Source organism: Penicillium canescens (assembly GCF_028828765.1).
Source record: "Penicillium canescens strain IBT 15451 chromosome Unknown utg000003l_segment0_segment0, whole genome shotgun sequence".
Classification (NCBI taxonomy): domain Eukaryota; kingdom Fungi; phylum Ascomycota; class Eurotiomycetes; order Eurotiales; family Aspergillaceae; genus Penicillium; species Penicillium canescens.
This window is the reverse complement of record NW_026703965.1, coordinates 2310819-2325089: the sequence shown is the minus strand read 5'-3', so window position 1 is coordinate 2325089 and position 14271 is coordinate 2310819. Positions and strand designations below refer to the sequence as shown.

The 14271-nt window shown below is 50.3% G+C and overlaps 5 protein-coding genes across 5 annotated transcripts; 4 read left to right on the top strand and 1 right to left on the bottom strand.

Annotated features, from left to right (window-relative positions):
• Positions 1-501: 501 nt before the first annotated feature.
• On the top strand, positions 502-1671 carry N7446_004324 (SGNH/GDSL hydrolase family protein; the record flags this gene model as incomplete). Its single annotated transcript, XM_058513073.1, has 3 exons — positions 502-657; positions 736-1368; positions 1426-1671. 3 exons carry the CDS (start codon positions 502-504, stop codon positions 1669-1671), a joined length of 1035 nt encoding a protein of 344 aa, XP_058374402.1.
• A 480-nt stretch (positions 1672-2151) lies between these two features.
• Positions 2152-3600, top strand: N7446_004323 (uncharacterized protein; the record flags this gene model as incomplete). Its single annotated transcript, XM_058513072.1, has 3 exons — positions 2152-2367; positions 2418-2697; positions 2750-3600. 3 exons carry the CDS (start codon positions 2152-2154, stop codon positions 3598-3600), a joined length of 1347 nt encoding a protein of 448 aa, XP_058374401.1.
• Positions 3601-4070: 470 nt separating this feature from the next.
• On the bottom strand, positions 4071-6759 carry N7446_004322 (uncharacterized protein; the record flags this gene model as incomplete). Its single annotated transcript, XM_058513071.1, has 3 exons — positions 4071-4446; positions 4503-6456; positions 6744-6759. The coding sequence occupies 3 exons, from the start codon at positions 6757-6759 to the stop codon at positions 4071-4073; spliced, it is 2346 nt and encodes a 781-aa protein (XP_058374400.1).
• A 4723-nt stretch (positions 6760-11482) lies between these two features.
• Positions 11483-12124, top strand: N7446_004321 (uncharacterized protein; the record flags this gene model as incomplete). Its single annotated transcript, XM_058513070.1, has 1 exon — positions 11483-12124. One exon carries the CDS (start codon positions 11483-11485, stop codon positions 12122-12124), a length of 642 nt encoding a protein of 213 aa, XP_058374399.1.
• Positions 12125-12189: 65 nt separating this feature from the next.
• On the top strand, positions 12190-13161 carry N7446_004320 (uncharacterized protein; the record flags this gene model as incomplete). Its single annotated transcript, XM_058513069.1, has 1 exon — positions 12190-13161. The coding sequence occupies one exon, from the start codon at positions 12190-12192 to the stop codon at positions 13159-13161; it is 972 nt and encodes a 323-aa protein (XP_058374398.1).
• Between the last annotated feature and the right edge of the window lie 1110 nt (positions 13162-14271).

Sequence of the window (14271 nt, the reverse complement as noted above, 5' to 3'; positions counted from 1 at the left end):
ATACCTTATTAGTAGTAAGTACATCAGTCTTGAGAACACTTTTCGTTGTGCCAGTTCATTCCTTAGATTCTATAGTAGTACACAGGCCCACATAAATTGCTGTCTCCGTATCACGATGGAGCTACTGGATTGAAGATTGACCCCCGAACTGCGGTTGTGCGGGTATTGCGGAAGGTAGGACTACCTTTGTTCCAAATTGCAGGAAAACGCTTCTCGGCACCTAACCCTTTTGTTCCCAGCTCCACTGGAGAATCTACTTAAACTTTGGAAGTACCCAAAACGTACACTGATTTGTCGTAAGTTCCAATCCATCTTCATGTCCTTCAAAGTATATCTCCGCGGAACGGGATATTCACCTGGATGGGGAATATGATCCACCGCAACCCCCATCTCTAGATTCAGTCAACGGTATTTCAGGCGGTATAAATTCTGAGTCTCGTCACATTCAAATTCAGGAATCAGGCCAAAGCTTTCTTATCATTCCACTCAGAATATAGCAGAATGATGTTATCCTATGCCATCCAATGCTTTTTTCTTATTAGTTCTTCATATGCATGGAACATTCAAAGCTTCGCCGACTTGGTTGTGTTTGGTGATAGCTGGTCTGATGCCGGACGACTAAACTACATTACTGCCCACAACGGAACCCTTCCTCCGGTTGGTTGGACTAACAGCGAGGTTTGAACTTTCACGTCAAGGAACAGAAGGGTTTGCAATGTCTGACAGTTCTCATAGGAGTCGATTGCTCCGGATGGAGGGCGTCCATGGCCATCCTATGTCGGACAATATACAGGAGCGAGAGTGCATAACTACGCTGTCGCTGGAGCAGTATGTGCTAATAGTCTTACGCCGCGTATATATGAGGCAACTGGGAATCTGTTTCCGGACATCGCCACATACGAGGTTCCCGCCTTCATTGCGGATTGCCAATATACGCTTTCCGATGGAACCAAGTTCATGGATATCTCTTCAGAATCTACCATCTTTGCTATCATGATCGGTGGAAATGATATTGGAGCCGGCGGCTTTCTGACTGACTCCCAGAACCCTGGCACCACCATTCCAAGTTACATAGACTGTGTTTTTGAGCAGATTGATCGTCTTTTCAAACATGGCGCTCGTTACTTCCTTCTTAATACACTTGGAGCTATGTATATTGCTCCACAATACGCAATGCCAGATGCTGGAGGTCTTGAAGCAAGCCAGTATTGGCCGGACAAATACACCAACATTACAGCTTCCTCACAGCGAATGCTGGAACAGGTGGTCCTTGTTAATTCAATATACAAGGTCCGGATGCCGCTGGAAGTGGAGCTTCGACGACGGTTCCCAGGAGCAAACTTTGCCCTTGTGGACCTTGAGGGGCTGGTGGGTTTACTCAACCTAGTGTGAAGAAATGTGCTAACCCTGATATCGCGCTACTAGATGAATGATATATATCATAACCCCTCTGCCTATTTCAACGGCACCGAACCTTACAATGTGACAGGGTACATGAACCATTGTACGCTAAATGGGACTGACTGTGTTCGCGTGGACAACAACAATCCAGACGCCTTCATGTGGTACGATGAACTACATCCCAGCGAACAAACGTGGCGTAAGATTGCCGAAAGTTTTGTAAAAGCCATCGAGGGGCGCAGCAAGTGGGCATCGTACCACTCTGCGTAAGCTATCGGACTTTTTGGTCCATTTTGAGGGCGTCTTGAGGAAAGATACCTACATAGTGTAGTGGTGGAACCGCGTCCTTCAGTAGAATAGCGGTCTCAGACGGCAAAATGCCAGGGACACCAGTTCATGTTCATCCTACGTCAGACATGCACCCAATATGACTACGTTTTCTTCAGATTAGCTCAGTTGACAATAATAAGCGCTGTGATACAACCAAGTGATGATATCATCCCTGCCAGGGTTGATAGGTCGTGAGGCGTTGTCGTTGGGGGCCACAGGATATGCGGCGCAGGAGATAGATGCGTCTCCGCCAATGGATCTTTGCCACACCACCTATGCATGCGTACCAGACTGTGATGCCTAGATAGATGCCTATTTACACTTTTAACCCCTCTTTCTACCAGATATAAAGCATTTTAAACACCTTTTGAATGCACAATCACAGACCTTCCAAGGTTGTGTCCCAATCAACTTATCACAATGGCCCTAAACACCGCGCCCACCAAAGCTACCTCAGCACAGAAATACCCGTGTTCGATGTGCAACAAGAAGTCATTCAAATCGAAAGAAGCTCTTGGGGACCATCAAATTGCTCGACATGCTCATTCTTGTATTAAGTGCGAGGAGAGGTTCAACAGCGCGGAGAGCTTAGCTCAACATATGAAGGACAAGGATCATAACACAAAGAAGGCAAAGGTAAATGAATCTAGTAACGATGTGCATTGAATCAACTAACATCATGACAGGCACTACCTCAGTCTGCAGCCCCAACACCACGGCCTACACCAGCAATGTTCCCTTGCACTAAATGCAACAAGAAATTCATGAGTGCAGACAGCGTGGCTCAGCATCTAAAGGACAAAGATCACAGTAAACAGAAAGCGAAGGCAAACTCAACACCAGCAATTCCCCCCAGACACAAATTACAAACAGCAAAATCCCAAGCACCGCAGCTACAAGTCCACAAGCAAGATCCTCAGCCGGTGAAGCCAACCCCAGCAACATCAGCAAGTAACACAGGGCAACGTAAGCCACTTATCTCTCCTACATCATCCACAACTAACCCAAAACCATATAGTACCTCCCATCAAGGGATCGAGTCAGGTACACCAAAAATCAACAATTCTAGACCCCCTAGAGCAAGACCTACTCTTCAAGTACCTACTGGCAAGATGCCACCCAACCCCCCGTCTAAAAGCACAAGGATATACCATCCCAAACAAAGACATTACAACAAACAACGCCAAATGTCTGTACTCCGGCATGCCGCATACAGCACACGCCTACCCCAGCCCACCACACACACCATCCAAGACACGAAAAGCCCTAGTCCTGGCCACCAAAATAACGAAAACAAATGACATCGACACTATCGAATTCATGACGGTCATCGATTTCCTAACCGCTGAAATTCTGTACGACAGTATACCACCACAAGAACCGATACAAAATGAGAATTTGGACGTGACGGAAGATGGAACGCGGCGTGCGCGGAATGTCTTAGACCAATACGTCGATGAGAATACCATTCTCATAGGACATGGTCTAAATAAGGATCTTAACACCTTAAACATGTTTACGACGCGGATTGTGGATGTAGCGATTGTGACCAGCGAGGCGGTATTTGGGCCACTCTTTACTAACCGGTCTTTGGGGAAGATTTGGGAGTTGGAGGTTTTGACGGAGGAGATGCTCGGTTGGGGTGAGATGGGGATTGATGGAGGGAGCGAGAGTTGTTTGTGGGACGCGCTTGCTGTGAGAGAGGTTCTGCTTTGGTGTCTTAAAGGACCGGAGTGCTTGAGGGTTTGGGCTGAGAGGGCTAGAGCTGATTGTTTTGAACAAGTTAAGGGGTGGGAAGATTTGGAGGGGGATAGCGAGGGTGAATTTGAGGATTTTGACTGCGTTGGCAGAGACGACTTGGTGGACTGAGATGTGTTTTATAGTGGGAATACGGAGTTCGGGCGTCGGTTGATATATCTTGTTTGTCTCCTTGATGCTGAGATCTCACAAAGATATCATCTCAATTCAGGTATACCTTGGTCCTAAGTTGTCTACTGTCTCATTCGTGTACTGTATACAGAGAGATGTACAGAATACCAGGTAGGTAAGGCAATTAGGTATTATCACCATTGAAACGAAAATAGACAACACCGAAGACATAAGAAACACGAAAACAACAGGGGAGAGGGGGAATGAAACGCCAATATACAATCACACAAGGGGAAAAAAAGGTCAAAAAACAAACTGATGGCAAACAGCCGACGCAAAGAGAACATTCAAAGAGCAGAGAAAAGCAGCAGTACCCTCATCTCATCATTCGACGAGACCACCGCAATTTTCAATGCACAAATTTTATGCACACCCGAATCAAGATGCAATCCGACACTGGAAAGCATCCCCTAAAGAATGCTTCGACTAGCCTGGCTGCGACTCCGCTGACTAGCACGACTAGGACTAGTCCGACTAGGCTCATCCTCTTCAAGGACATCACTGAGACGGGTCGGGTGCCGATGACGCGGAGTCATAGACTCCCACCCGGTCCCGGGACCCCATCCAGCGCCACTATAATCCGCAGCCGAGACAGGCGGGTAGGGAGCCTGCAATGGCGCAGAGGATGCAGCTGAGGTATAGGCGTCGTCGGGTATGTAGTGGCGGTCATCTTCGGCGGTATTATCGTATTCCTCACTCCCCTCTGAGAGAGGGGGTGGGTAGGAGAGGCCGCGGCCCTGGGGATCGTGCGCATAATGCGCGTATTCCTCGTCGCCGGCGTCGCTGCTTCCTACGTAAGAGTGGTCGTCCGGTTCGGAGGCTGCCGGTGCAGCGTAGGGCACTGAGGTGTTTTGGTGCGCGTAGAGTTGGCCTGGGTAGGGGGCTTTCGAGGAGGCGGGCGGGTCTGTCTTTTGGGTTCGATGAAGGGGTCGGAGCCTGTTGGTGACATTGGTGTGCCGTCTTCGTAGTATCGTCCGCTTGTGCTGGGTCCCGTTGGTTTGCCGTAGGCGTCTGTGCCCATGGTTGTGGCTGTTGGGCCGCCGGGGTACGGTCCTTCGCGGGTTTGGGGCCGGTTGGTTGTGTTGTGGCGGCTTGGGACGCCGGAGATCATGGGCACTACTTGGACACCGCCGACTAGAGTTGGTTCGCCGTTGCGGAGGGAGTTGGTTCGGTCTCGCTCTTCTTGTTCGCGACGGCCGAGTTCCTCCCAGGCGCGGCGGGCTTCTTCTTTAGAGATTTGGAGTTCGCGCCGCATCTCTTTGAGGAGCTCTTCTGCACGGACTTTGTCCTTTTCGGCGGTTTGAGCAGCGGCAAAGGCATCAGCTCGGCCTTGTCGTTCGGCTTTAAGCTGGCGGTCCAGATCTGCTTGCACTTCCTTGGCTCGTTCCTGTTCGGCGCGGGTGTCGAAGAACCAGCGCTGGAACTTGCGTTCCGAGGAGGCTCGTAGACGTTGCAATTCGACTACTGCATGGAACAGGTTGGCGCCAGCGGCAGACAAGTCGGTAATCTGTCGAGCCAGTTGTTGGCTGAGAGGATCACGCTCTAAGTCCTCGTTGTGTTGTTCCAGCTTGCGCATCCAGTAGCTGGTGAGACCCTCCCAGTGCGAGGAAAGTGTCTCCCATCGCTCAAATGCATGCGGGAAACCAACGCGTCGCGGCTGTTGGAGAGATTGCGCAGTAGCAGAGGACGCTGCAGGTGCAGGCTGGGCAGGCTTGGAGAATCCGCTCGGTCCAGTCTGAGCTCCAGCAGCTGCAGCGCTCTGCGACCGACTATGCTGGGGCGCAGACGCACCCAGGGGCTGTTGACTAGATGCTTGTACTGGCCGAGATTGACCGGCTATTGGCCCTGCACCAGTTGTCGGAGGTGCGGGTTGGTAACCTGCCGGAGGCCCAGTAACGGGTACAGTATCAGGCTGCCCTTCCGCACCCCTATTTGCGCGGGGGATTCGTGTTCGAGACTGGGAGGCATTATCACCGGAAATAGCAGCAGAGTACTGCTGAGCCTGGGCCTGAGCTTGAGCCTCAGCCTGGATTTGAGCTTGCTCATGGTCCAGCTGCTGTCGTTCCAGTTCCTCCTGTTCCCTGTCTCGGGCATCCTGCTCGGCCTTACGGCGAGCCTCCCGATCCCTTCGCTGTCTCATAATATCCGTCGGTGTGCGCATCCCACTCGGGGGCTGCGATGACCCGGACACAGGATTCTGGGGTACACGGGCTCCACCATTCTGAGAACGGGCATTGCCCATAGGCCCAGCAGGACCAGCTACGCCTACCATGTCTGACATAGACGCATTCACTTCGTCCCAGTCAGTTGAAAGTTGGAGTGGACCACGGATGGCGTCCTCGAGGGCAAAGAGGATTGCAGACGCAGTGCGCGATGAGACACCGGTGTTGCGCTGCGGCCAATAGGATGTGTCGAGGAGCTGGTAGGGATCGTCTACGGTCGACCCGTTGTCATCAGTATGTGCTTCGGAAAGTGCCGGACGTAGCGCTGCGATTCCACTGGCTGGAGGCTGTTGCACAGAGCTTTGTCTTGTATGCGCCGGCGGAGGGCGAGGGTGCGAAGGGACGTCTAAGGATACAGCTCGACGGTGGAGGTTCTGTCGGGTCTCTGGCTGTCGGCGAACGCGACGTAAGGTGCGCTGGGAGTGGGAAGCGCTAGGGGGTCGGAATTGGGGGTCTGCCTCAGCCGAGGATGGTCGTTGGGCAGCTGGCTGGCGTTGCCGCGCAAAGGTCGTAAGTGTAGGGTCGTAAACGTCGTGGACTTCGTCAGACGCCCTTGGGGTGCGTCGAGACACCTCTAAGAAGGGTCGGTTGAATTGTGGATTGGGAGGCAATGCGAGGGTGGTTCGTTACTGAGCTGGATAGCTCTCAAAAGGATCGCGATCGGAAATGTCGATCACTCAGGGTTCGTGAGAGGATTACAGCCCCAAAGGCTGCACACTTCGAATCTCGATCCACGAAATAATGCAATTGAGAGAGAAACCGATATGATCTGAGAGGAGTTTGGGGAAGAGAAAGGAGAGTGGGAGGTGGCTGGTTAATTGGGATGGCTGGGGTCGCCGCAGCTCAAGCTGCAGCGCAAACGTGTCTCGGGGCGCATGAAGCGCCAACACTGTCTAGTCTGGTTGAAAGAGAAAGGATGGAAAGGTGGAAAATAGAGAAAGAGAGCTAAGAGGCCTGAATTGGGAAGATGAGGAATGTGACGGGAATGTCAAGACTCCTTCGTGCCCTAATGCCAACTTCTTGGCCTGCGATGTTTCAGCTGTCAGGTCTCAACTCGGCAACCTCAATCAATCTAAGATCATGTGTATACGAGTCCAAATTGGAATATAGAGCTGTACTTTTAAGGAAGCACCTCCGTAATGTCGAAAATTGGCGATATTGGCGATATTGACGAGAGCCGGCCGCACAGACGATCGGTGGTGATAGGTCAATGCAGGGGTATGTAGTAGCAATTATTCACAGTAGCTCATCCATAGCATTGTAGATTATATGTAAGGAAGAAAGTGACGAGGAGAAAGAGAAAAGAACCACAGCCTCAGAGTCCACCATTGGAGCAGGACACCAGTGAGGCGAAATTATGCGATCTCCATAGTCCAGCCATGGTTGGGCTATGAGACTAGCACTTCAAGGCCTAATTATATAGTGATGCGTTGGCAGTGCGGAATCACAGGTCATTTTCATAGTTCGGGCACTTAGGACTGTCACCAGGCTAATTTTTGATTAGAAAACGCGCAGTTTATAGCCGGAACTTGACCTGAATACTCCCAGGGAGACACAGCAACATCGATAATATTGGGTCTGGCCCCATTGGAACCAGTGGTTCACTTCGCGCCGGCTCGTTGGGCATTTCGTGGAACGAACTGCTCTCCCCACAGCTTATCAGGGGTGGACAGATCGATGTTCAGCCTGAGTGTTCAGAATTGCTATATAAACTTCAACCTAGTTAACCTTTCAGTGAATGCTTCGAATGGGATTATTAAGTACGTGCAAGTAACTAAGTGTTCATCTCGACTCCCCCGCAATGACGTCGGCTCCCTGGGTCCGAATCTCGATGACAAAGCAGTTCCTGGCCGACCTTTATTACTATTTAAAAAAAAAAAAAAATTCCAGATGCTGCGGTGACGAGCATCAAGGTTCCCAGTGGCCCAACAAGGCGCCTCCTGCATATGTAGTGCGTTCGATGGAAGCATTGGGAACGCTCACTGCGAGTTACGTTTATAAATTTGAACAGCACGATTGGCATCTTACAGAGCTTTAAATGGGGGAATTTGCTTTGTGGAGGGACGTGAGCGGGAAGGTGCAGAGAGGAAAGTTAGCGGGCGTTAATGATCGAAGGGATGCTCTGGCTGGGTTGTTGAAGAGGAAGGGTAAAGAATGAGCTTCGTGGCTTGTTATTGTACATGGTTGTTTGCGGGATAGGATTGCGCCCATTCGGAAGTCTGTCGGTCGCGGAGGGGATTATTCCGGAGAAGTGCATTCCTTGAGGATTGACAGACAGAGAACTAGGACTCGCCTCTGCATGTCACATCACCTTCCGAATACACGGCCCATAAAGCAGGGAAGCAAGTGTACTTTAAGAAGGTGGTTAGAATCCATAGTTAGTCCCCACAAAACGTTCCCATACAACGCGCTAACCACGACGCGTCAATTTGACATTCCTCTTCGCCAGCCAACCATAGTTCCACGACGGATATGAACGTCTATTAGAATTAAAGGCACGGAGGTGCTAAACTATCTTTATACTTATTGGGCTAGATTGAAGCTTTACGCGTTACCGGTCCTTAAATTCATAGATCGGTACTGGCTCAAATCAAGCACGTCTACGACATGATATACTCTCGAGAAACATGCCTTCATGTCAACTGCACAAGCCTGATTTAAACCGGAAGACGATCAATCTTCTCGCCTACAGATTCTCGATATATTTTATAAATAGGGGTACGGGCAGACTCGAATGCCTAGTAAGATCGTTTAGCCAATGTATCTATTGCGGCAAAGGGGTGGTATTCAAGACACTAGTAACTAAGGAATTAAGTGAATGTCTAAGCTGTAGTCTATGCTACCGTTTGATTTTTAAATTGTATAATTAATTATTGTGAGTCAGTTGCATATATGAATCACAAGGGTAGACGGAGATATATATTGCAAAGCAGCTTTCCACTTCACCCAACACAATAAATCCATGTACCTCACCTACTGTTTCATGCGTCTATGGGGCTTTCATAGACATTTATTATTTCAACGAACATCAGTAAGCTTTCCACTTAAAGTCTAACTAGGCGACATCTTCCACTCAATGCCAAACAGAGCACGGCGCTAGAGGGCAATAGGTAGGATAGAACCAGACGCAAATGTGGCCAGCTGTCACAGATAGCCTTTCCAAGCACTAGATACATAGCAAGCTCTTTATTGAAATGTTGTTATTATAGGTAACTTACACTACGTAGTCTAGGTACGCTGCTCCATAAGTTAGATGTCTTTAAGTGACTCGCAGCCAATCACACCATTGGAATCACTCGCCAATTGACTACTCGTTAGAGCTGATCACATGACAGTGCTGAAATTCACTCCTGACCCCGAGCGCCTTAGTGCGACAGCTAATATGAGAGTGACGTAGGTAACTCGAAGCTCCCTACAACACAGACTAAAGCTCAGTAAAGCTGAGCAATGCCAATTCCAAATGCCAAAGCGAGGAGACAAGTCCCCGATACAACCTCATTTCACCGAGACACCCAACCCGACAACCACCAAAACAAACAACCACGAACAGACAGCTACATTGGCAATTTGCACCCACATCATGCAAACGCATAACAAGCCCCTGGGAACAGTAAAAGGAAGAGGCCAGACTGAAGCCGGAAGACCCTGCAAGGGTCCCAGTATCGGAAAATTAGACAGGGACGGGAGAAGCTCCAAGCCGCGGCGCTACGGATGCACGAAGCGAAACCCGGCAGAGTCTCGAAGACCCAGTATTGAGGTAGGTTTCAAGCATGCCTTGCAGGGCACAGCATGATCTCAGATCCGGAGCTTGGTGTTTTGGTTCTGAAGTGTTTCACTGTTGTCCAGGCCTTGGGTTGGATGTTGGCCAATCAAGGAGGTCCCGTGCGAAACATTGGGGAGAAGACTTCCGGGGGAAGATGGGTAGGTTCCTTTTGGAAGGGATCGTTGGAGGGGTCTCTGTTCTATTGTACTCTATTTCACGGGGGATGAGGCCTGGGGCGTAGGGAGGGAGTGCGAGGGAGGTGATGGTCCTCGATTGCTGGCCTTGACTCCTGTTCACTCTCCTTGGAGTTCTGGAGACCCTGGAGATCCTTGGGGTCCCTGTGAGGGTGGTACTCGATAGACGGAAACATGCATGTAACCCGATGCTAGTTCGCGATGACAATTTTGGTCTTCCAATCTACATAGTCTGCAGTTACAATGGCGGAGGAATGTGACGAGGATGGGAGGCGAGGGTGTTCTGCAGAGACTGCGTCCCCGGCGAGTTAATCGCAATGAGATCGCGAACAGTGCATGAACCGATAAAGTGTTCCTGTGATGTCGATCAGGGGTACTACTGGGAGCTGCCGATATTTATACATGAATAGCTGCACTGCGATGGCCGTCTGTATAGCGGGATGCATGCAAGTCAAACTTTTCAATGGAATGTGGGGTTTATTGTTTTGACTGAGCTCATGTCTCGGGTGTTTTGTTTAAATTAGCTGGAGATGCCGACTTGGGATGGGATGGGTTTACAGCTCTGGTGTATAGATGGGAGTGTTATCCACAAATGTTCAGACATGACACTCTTACAGTTCGACAGAGTCAGGGAAATCCGAATGGTCCGATCAGAAAATTAAAGAAACAAAATTTGTGATTTGTCAAGCGTCAATATGCTCCTTGACGGGGTTGTCCAACCCTGGGATATGAAGGTTCTGGGGGATCTGACCCTGGGAATACAGTTTCTAGTTAAATCTAGGGAAGTCACTTCTATATAACTATAACTAGAATAAATCAGAGGCATTTGACTGAGTAACATAAAGAAGACAGCCACTAAGCCGTGACGTAGGGGACAATTTGAATGAAACATTGAGGCTCGAATTTAACGTTGGTTGCTAGGAATGAGCCAGGAATGCACCGACGTCGATGGCGTTGGAAAGGTTGCAAAAGTCCCAAGTGACAGAGAAGACTTACAGATCGCGATCGGCGTTAGTGGCTCCGGGACCCCCGAACTGCAGTGGCTGATATCTCACATTTCTCACTCCCAGCCTCGGACTTCTGTCAGCACTGCACTGCAGCAGTGCAGCGCATGAAGATGCTAGTAACCGCGAGTTTGTTCTTTTTTCTGGCTGGACTTTTGTCTCCCACTCAGCTTGGGATTGGTTGATCAAAATGATGAACCTGAAGGCAACACGACGAGTCTAATCACAGTCGTACTGTGTCACTTTTCCCCTGGAGCGCATGGGCAACACGAGCAGCACAGTACACAGTACACAGACAAGAGTCTACAGCGTATGCTTCGGGCTTTTCCTCACCAAAGCCCTACGGATCGAGTTCCGCGCCCTTGCTGGGGGGATCCAATGGAGGTCCTTGCTGCAACCCCTAGGGAAGGGGATGCAGGTCGGATAGGTCATGATCGTCTGTGCGGGTCTTTTGTTTACATGCATTGGCATGTCTAGCCACCGAGCCATTGTGCTAGGCCTTGGAGGTTATTTTTGGTCTATAAACGTATCCCTCCCTGTCACACCCTTCTTCATTCTTCTCTCCACTCTTCACTGTTCATTGTGTCTGGGTCCTAGAGATCCTTTACTCGTCTTTCACCTTGTTCTTGTCGATCACCCATGGCTCACGGAGATCTATACTGTCCAGGCGAGTTGGACGTGTTGCATAGTAACATATCAGAGACGACCATTTGTCTGCCATCACCATCACCACGAAAGCGGATTTCTACCTACTACCCCAGATCCGGTCCTAAGGTGTTGGAGGAATCAAACCTCGACCCATTTTACCTCGAACAATCACTGGCCGACGCGCCATCTTGGGATTACAACTCGGAGATGCGCAATGATAGTTTTGAAGACAACAGCCACTACTATACATTGTCATTGACCCCCGGAAAGGACTTCCACGACTCATTACACTACGGCCCCGACCGCTCTACCCTCGCACAGGTCGAATTGGAGAACAGCCTGCGATTCCACCGATACACTCCCTCCACCGAGCGGAGTCCTCTGCACAGCAGCCAGGATTCGTTCAGCTCCGTGCAGACAGACAGCACAACCCCAGACCTCACTCCTAGCAGCTCCTTCTCCTCTACATACTCTTCTCCCGGCTGCCCTGACGTCGTCCTCCAGGCGACAGAGCAGCTCTACAAGCACGCGCAAGAGGCTCACCCTGAGTCCCGGCGTCGTTTCTACCTCCCTGCCTCTACTCCTCCGAAATATTCTCTTCCCCCCCTCCTCCCCCGCCGGTGGCTCCTTTGACCCCGGCGGATACTCGTCCTACCACTCCTTGCGAGCCATCAAACGACTCCACTGCCACTATCACCATGGCATATGAGGATATGACTGGGTCTATGTCAGCCCGGTCTCGTCGGAGAAAGCAGCCTCCCACCCTCCCCAACTTGTCTCGGGGGACCAGCTCCCACAGCTCCGGCCGTAAGCAATCTAGTCCTGGAACACGGCCTCCTCTGGATCCTTCCATGATCTCACCTCCATGCTTGATCAACCCCGTCACCATGGAGCCTCACATGACACACTTCGACCACCCTCTCTTTATTCCCGCCAATGACTGCCCCAGTCCTGTTCCCAGCCCGGTAGCAAGCTCTCCACCTATCTCCCGCCAATGGACAGCAACATCCATGGAGCGGCCATCGACTTCGACCATGGACCCTTACTGCGAGCAGTCCGTCTGGGAGTCAGACTCAGACAGCGAGTCTGTTGGCCGGAAGTCAATCTCCCGCAGGCCAATTGACACTCTTCGCAAGGTCCGCAGCCGTGCGAAGCTCCGTGGTGCCAAGTCGCAGCCTCGTCTTCACCAGGCCATGCTTGATGACCAGGCAATGGAACAGTTCCCCTGCATGCCAGATGATATCCTCGGGGAACACGTTACAGACACTTTCCGCACTGCTAGCATGGACCGACCTAGCACGAGCCGTGATGGCCTTCGTCCATCTGGACTGGCAACTCTGCGCTTAGTTGCTCCCTCTACAACCTCTCTCGCCAAGTCCCGCCCCCGTAAGGACAGCAGCATCAACAGCTCGGACGTAGATCGTTCCGCTGCCGCTGCTTTCCAAGCTCAGTTCCGTCGCCGTCAGCGCTCTGATACACCAGAGTGCTCCATCTCTTCCCTCGGCAAGGACGACAAGGAGAAGTTGACATCATTCTGCTTTGAGCAGCACCCTCAACCCGCGATCAATGACGGTGCCCAGTCCCGTCCACTCTTGCAGCGATTCATGGACTCCCTCCGCTCTTTGAACTGCCACAAGACCACGAAAAAGACAAATGTCTCTGTCATATAATGCTTTCAAAATCGGCCTTCCTGCTTCTGGATTCAACAATAACGGACCCATCCCATTGCCACATTATTCCAGCTTTTCTCAACGATCACTCCCACGATTTCTTACTGTCTCACGCTCCACGTGTTCCAACGATCATGAACACTTTCACTCGCTTATGCCGTCGGAACACTCGCTTGGTTCGAGTGTTCTGCACCCCGCGCACAATGAAATTAATGAATCTCCAGACCCGACTGTGGCTGGACTCCGACGCGCCTCAAGACGTTCTCTGCATGCGCCAATCCGCGCTACGAAACGAACATGATATACCTGGTCAATGACCGTGACTATTGACTCATGACTCGATACCCTCGGGCTCACTATCTTTAATTTTCCTTATCGTCTCATCCCCTGTGCATTTTTATTTGCTTGACAGCTTGCTGTGTTGTACTACCACAGTTTTTTCCCTCTTGCTTTCATCACGATGTCTTCATCTACGTCTGTTTGTTTGATTTGATTTATGTCCTCTCTCTTCAAGACAATCATTTCCTTTTTCTTGAAATCTATGTGAACTATAATTCCTATCATAGAGGAACATGGCGCTCGGTATGGACTGTGGTCTTTGGTTCTATGAGCCCAAAATTGCATTTGGCTTGGATTTTCGTATTTCAAACACAAAAATTGGTTCACTACTTGCACTACTACTGGATAGACAAAAATGCATAAATCACACATCACCTCGAACATGAATGATCTTTCGTTACTACGTTGTCAAGGGGACGGGTATCTTCTCCGGAATGTTGGATGGATTGATACAGACGACCTCCTCAGGTATCCTTCAATCCTACCGCAGCCTCAGTGAATATTAATACTAAAGTTAACTCCATGACGGACAACAGCTATGTGTAGTTTGTCTAAAACGTACAGTAGGTCCCCAATAGCCGTGCCACCTATGTTATCCAGCAGGGGGGAATTCAATTCCAACAACCCTTCATACAGGATGCAAAATATTCTCTAACCGTCCTTTCTCTGGGATGCACCGAGCTCCGCTAGTAGCCAGCGCCCACCTAGTAGCAACTAACTACGTCCTCACTTCACTAGATGATCCTCCAAACCCACCAGACCCACAATGAT